Genomic DNA, 5,860 nt, shown 5'->3' on the forward strand with positions numbered 1-5,860 from the left:
CTGACAGGTTTAAAATCTCCCCAGCTACACAAAATATTTATTGGAAATAATCTCTAAGATTATATAGAAGACTTATTTACAAAACTCTTATTTTTTTTTTATCTAATTGTGTTGTAAAAGCTAGTAATATTGACAATTTAAAAAAAAAGTTGTTTAATTTTTATATATAATTTTTTGATTTACAGTAACCATGTAAATTGTCTTTGAACTGTGTGCAGCAGCGCTACACTTATTTAAGAATGGATATCATTATGAGATCGGAGATCAGCTAAACTGTAAGCTAGACTAAATTTTATGCTGTGAATTTAAAGAAAAACTCTTTTAACTTTTAACCTAGGGGACTTATTTTATGTACATATACCGTAAGGTAAGGAAAGCGTGTGTAATCAGATATCATTTCTAAGATCTAAGTGTTGTTGCAGTTCACTTTTTAAATTCAGCATTTATTCATCATGTCTTAGCTTTAATTAAAACATATACATATTTGGTAAAAAAAAAAAATGTTTTTTAATCAAAATATTTCAGATATCCGATACTGTAGAATCATCATTGCTCGTGGGGGACTAGTGTTAGTGGCTAATGAAAAAATAATGAAACTTTTTTTTCGAAAGGCAATACGCTATTACCAAGTAAACGTAATGCAAAAACATTGTCCCGGCATGTCTAAATAACTAGGCAGTGCATTTATTCACCAAGACAATACCTATGCACACACGGCAGCTTCTACCTACCTAGAAATTGATCGAATCGAATTCGATTTTCGTGATCATCAGCCATTCAGCCCACATCTTGCTCAGGAGGTATTCGCCGTATTACATCTCATAAATCGCATTAAAAAAAGTGAAATTTGATGGAAGATTTTGATGATTTGAAATATGCAATTCGCACAATCGTATAGATAGTTGTGGGTATGCCGGTGTGTTTGATGCATGACTAAAAAGATGTGAAAAATGTATACAGTGAGGTGGGAATTGCGTTCAGAAACAGGAAAAATTTAAATCGCGACGTTACAGAAACGTCAGACTGTTGAACTTTTGACTGACTTTTGCGACTTGGGTGTGCTAAGTATGAATGTGAACAACAATCATAAAAAAAGTTGTGCTTTACGCTGCTGTTTAAATATATGCACAATCATTTTCTTTATTAAAATATTATCGCACAGTTTTTGTCATTTAATCTTTTAAAACAAAAGATAGCATGCCCAGAAACATTATAATGAAAACCATCGTACATGTACATGAAAAAGGACCGGTCTAAAATATGACAATTCAAATTTATCAAAATACCATAGGTATGTGCAATGAATATGTGAATATAACGATGCATGAAGAATTCAAGAACGATTGCAATATCTAAAAAGGTAATTAATCTGGTCTAAGTGAGTAAAAAAAATATTTGCGTTGTTGATTTTTTTTAGATAAAAATAAGTTTTGTTTATAATATTGTGTTTTCGAGTGATGTGGTGTATGACACGTTTGAAAAAAAGGCGACTTATATAATTTTTATCACTAATAGCTTGTTTTCAAACAAAATAAAAGCAATTTAAATATGTTTTTTTAATCAAGCTTTTGCATATTATTAAATGGAGCAAAATGACAAATTTAAAGAACGATGAGATTCTTAAAAAAATAAACTTTATGATAAAATGAATTAGTCTCTAGGTCATGCCGGAAGGTTGACATTTTAAAAGTTTATTATTGGGCAACTTATAATACAACAGTTTTTATATATCTTCATGTATTATTATTGATCTCTATTATACGATAGCCCATTGAGCTAATTTTCGTAGGTAAAAAAAAAAATCGCGAATAAACTCAAAACTTTCGCGAATGAACGCGAATTTTTTGCGAATAAATGCGAAACTTTCGCGATATAGCGTGTTAGTTTCGCGAATAAACGCGTAAATTTCGCGAGTAAATGCGTAACTTTCGCGAATTAAAGCGAAACCATGATATAAATATTGTCATTTCATACAGAAGCCTTATAAAAACGATTGAAAACAAACACATTTTAAGTTTTATATCATAAAATACTTATTATTCATTATTATTATAATATCCGTGTTACGTTGATTTATAAAGAAAAAAAATTATCTTACATTTATCTTAACATGTGTTTGTTTTCGATCGTTTTTCTTCATAAGGCTTCTGAATGAAATGATAATATTTATATACTGGTTTCACGTTATTTCGCGAATGTTACGCGTTAAATCGCGTTAGTTACGCTTTTATTCACGAAACTAACGCGTTATATCGCGAAAGTTTCGCGTTTATTCGTGAAAAATTCGCGTTCATTCGCGAAACAAACGCGTTATATTGCGAAAGTTTCGCGTTTATTCGCGAAAGTTACGCTTTATATCGCGAAAGTTTTGCGTTATATCGCGAATGTTTCGCGTTTATTTGCGAAAAATTTTTTTTACCTACGAAAATGAGCTAAATGGGCTTTCGTACTATTTTATGGCAGTTTAAACCAAAAAATAAAAAAGAAAAAAAAATTGGCCCCAACAAACGATAACTTTTTAAACGACATGAAAGAAACTGACGTTGTAAATATGGATGAGTAAACTTGAAACAAGTATTCCTTTTAAAGGAAAGATCGGCAGTAATGATATAGTGATAGTTAGAAGCAATCAACATGATCAGTTTGATGTAAAGTAATTTAAAAAGTACTGAATTTTTACAAAATATAGAATATTTTGAATCTGTACACCATAATTTCATTATAAAATTATAAACCGTCAACAAATTTAGTTTTTAAATAAATTTGGGGAAAGCCGTTTGTAATCTCCTTGTCTAGTTTTATATTTTTAACGTAATTATTTAATGTTAATGTATCTACCAAGGTCTCTACTTCAGAATACTGAGAAGGGCTCTTCAATGAGCATTAACACGTATACAAAGAAAGAGTCGTTTTAACTTGCTATTGAGGTCGCATTATAACGTAACCTTGTTTATGAATCAAGCCGTCTTTCTAGCTACTATTATGCAACATCAATAGATCGAAGTCAGTTGATATGATTGAGGTCAGTTCATCGAGGTCAACTACATAACTGAATGCATCTTTCGATCAAAATTCTCACGCGTGAGACAAAATGTGCATTCCTGAATCCACATGTCGAACTGTATTTTATGTATGTTTGCATCTCTTAAGGTAAACGAATTGAAATAAAGCTGAGTAAAATGTTATGTAAATACTAAATCAAACTTCAAGTTCAACTACTTATGCAAGCGGAATGTGTGCGCACGTGGAAGCATTTGCTGGATGCCTCATATGGACACAATAGTGATCGGCTGAAGCCGATCACAATAATAAATCAAGAAGGAAATTTCATCAAAATATTTCAGAAAACAATAAAAAGATAACGTCGTGTTAAATCAATGTCCTTTAAAAAACAAAAATAAAATATGAATAAATAGAACAGATAGTAATATGTGGATTTGATTTTCTCATTAAATCATTTGACTTCGACATTCAATTCATTAATATTTATACTCTGATTTTCACTTAGGCATCAGGAAACTACACAGATATATTAATGTCGCGATAGCATTTAATTTTGCAATGAACAAACAACACAGACAATTTCTCTTCCATTAACATATGGCGGACATTTCAGTGAACCACAAACTGCCTCCACCATATAGAACAAGTATCCGTTTCCATTAGAATTGCCACAGCCTTGTAAGCTCTCTGGGTCACTATCGACACACTTGTATGTTGTCCCAGCATTGTGACTATGGTACCCTGCCATTAGGTACCCGTGATATTCTAATTTCCAGCCCTCGTCACAAGTTCTTCTAGCTACAATTGTTAGTTAAGTATATCATATATATAAGCATAAATACATTGACAATGGAACGCTAAAAAATTTGAGGCTATACATAATATCAGGATATATTATGATAATGTGCTATTACCTGGAAACATCTTTACTATAGGTCTGTTACGAACCAAGCATACTGCACATGGAACATCGTGATCATGAAGTTTGAGCCACTTGCCACTTAGATCATCCGTTTCATATTCTGCTCCGTAAATGTAAGCTTTTGCTCCATCAGTACCATCTCTATAGTTTCCCCATTCTGGATTTCTGGGTAAACAAAGAGGTTCTACCGCTGCCCCAGTATGAGTGTAATGTGATCCTCCAACATATCCTACATGACAATAATGTGCTATCGGCCTTTTAAAAATCTTTTTAGTTTTCGAAAATGCCTGTGAGTCTTTAGCACTAAACGTATTTTTTTCACTCTTTAATTCCAACTTTTCTTTTCTTTTTTTAATTACATATATTAAGGAATATTTTTAATCAACGTTTAGCCCAAATTTCCTCTATCATTGTTCAAACCTACTGACTTTTTAGTCAATGTTACAAAAACGGAAGAACAAGAACATTTAACTGTATATTATATAAAATTCCGTTCCGTTCCGAAATTTCTTCTGTTGATATCTCGGAATTGAATATTTTGAAATGATAAAATAATTGAGATACGTAAATTATATTATCATATTGTAAATTTGTTAGGAAAAAATACGGACTTTGAACACGTACATGGAACTCTTATCATTTTGATTCTGCAGAAATACTTTAGTGAAACAAACAAGAAATAATTTAGTCCGAATTTAATAAGATTTTTTATGGAATAAATATAGTAAAATATTCATTTCTATATCTATTTTCATGTCAACATCAATGATATTTTAAAGACATTTCGCTTGTTTAAAACAATTTTCACTTGTGATATTGAACTTTACGACCATTTTACTTTTCAAACTGAAACGCCATGCCTAAGAGTTTATATCCAGATACTGAAGAAAATATAAGATTCGAACTTTTTCAAATAAAAAAGACCTAATACATAAATCGATTTTATATAGCTAGATAGAACATGATAAAAATAAAGACTTTTTCAAAGATTGACTATTTTTTCTAATTCTAAAATTCAAAATTTTACCTGATAAAACCAATTTTGCATTGCTAGGACAGCCCTGTTTTCCCCATCTTGTGTAAACAGCGCTTCCATTTGATGTATCTAAAACAAATTAAAGTGATAACATTTTAAATTTACCTTAAATTCTTATATTTTGTGTTGGTCTGCTTTTGTTATTTTACCTGTAATGTTTCTTAGCTTTGTCTCGACGTTTTCTTTAAATTTCTTCATGGATTTTTCCATAACGTCCGTGAAACTTTTAAATTCCCGCCTCAATGCTTCTACTTGGTAAGCTCCGAGAGCAGACGACAGTTGTCCTGTGAGATAACCCTGTAACACGTCTTTACAACTTACGTTATTTTCCTCGGATTGTGCAACAGCGAAAATGACAAGAAAAAAGTATCAATTTCATCTCCTGAAAAAAAAACAATTAAAATTTTAAAGGACATTACATGTATATATAATAATTTCATACTTATAATGTACTTATATTCAATTTTTATATTCTAAAATTCCAATTCAAAGTACAATTTATAGATCTATGCTTTACCTCAAGATAGTGATATCCTACAGTAGTTACAAATATAGCGGAAAGATTGACTCTTTAACATCATTATATATACACATTTCGTATTGATTTCATAGCATGCTTGTGAAAAATAATAAAACAACATATGATACATGTACCAAAAGGCAAAAGATATTGAATAACTGTTCAATTTTGTATGTATTTATTGAACATGTTTTTGATTTGGAAATATATGATTGATATATATGAGTGAAAAATATCTAAGAAATTAGATAAAAATAGTGTAGTAAATAAATGATCAACTAAAAATAAATATATATTACATGAATCCCTCTTAAGGTATAAAATTGAACATTATTCACCTAATTTAGATGCCGTAGAAGCTAATTATAAATCTGTATAA

General features: G+C 30.4%; 1 protein-coding gene across 1 annotated transcript; it reads right to left on the bottom strand.

The window, feature by feature from the left end:
* Window positions 1-3,477: 3,477 nt before the first annotated feature.
* LOC136270682 (uncharacterized) lies at window positions 3,478-5,339 on the bottom strand. The gene is made up of 4 exons (XM_066069050.1): window positions 5,111-5,339; window positions 4,953-5,030; window positions 3,918-4,154; window positions 3,478-3,801 (listed from the first exon to the last, which is right to left on the bottom strand). Exons 1-4 carry the CDS (start codon window positions 5,169-5,171, stop codon window positions 3,551-3,553), a joined length of 627 nt encoding a protein of 208 aa, XP_065925122.1. The 5' UTR covers window positions 5,172-5,339; the 3' UTR covers window positions 3,478-3,550.
* Between the last annotated feature and the right edge of the window lie 521 nt (window positions 5,340-5,860).

The sequence above is a fragment of the Magallana gigas genome, chromosome 8 (genome assembly GCF_963853765.1).
Source record: "Magallana gigas chromosome 8, xbMagGiga1.1, whole genome shotgun sequence".
In the NCBI taxonomy this organism is placed as follows: domain Eukaryota; kingdom Metazoa; phylum Mollusca; class Bivalvia; order Ostreida; family Ostreidae; genus Magallana; species Magallana gigas.

Excerpts from the sequence above, each read along its gene's own strand:
- LOC136270682 (XM_066069050.1), bottom strand. The coding sequence starts at position 5,171 with ATGGAAAAATCCATGAAGAAATTTAAAGAAAACGTCGAGACAAAGCTA. Across the intron at positions 5,031-5,110 it reads AAAGCTAAGAAACATTACAG|ATACATCAAATGGAAGCGCT; the intron begins GTAAAATAACAA and ends AATTTGTTTTAG. Across the intron at positions 3,802-3,917 it reads TATAGTAAAGATGTTTCCAG|CTAGAAGAACTTGTGACGAG; the intron begins GTAATAGCACAT and ends TAACAATTGTAG.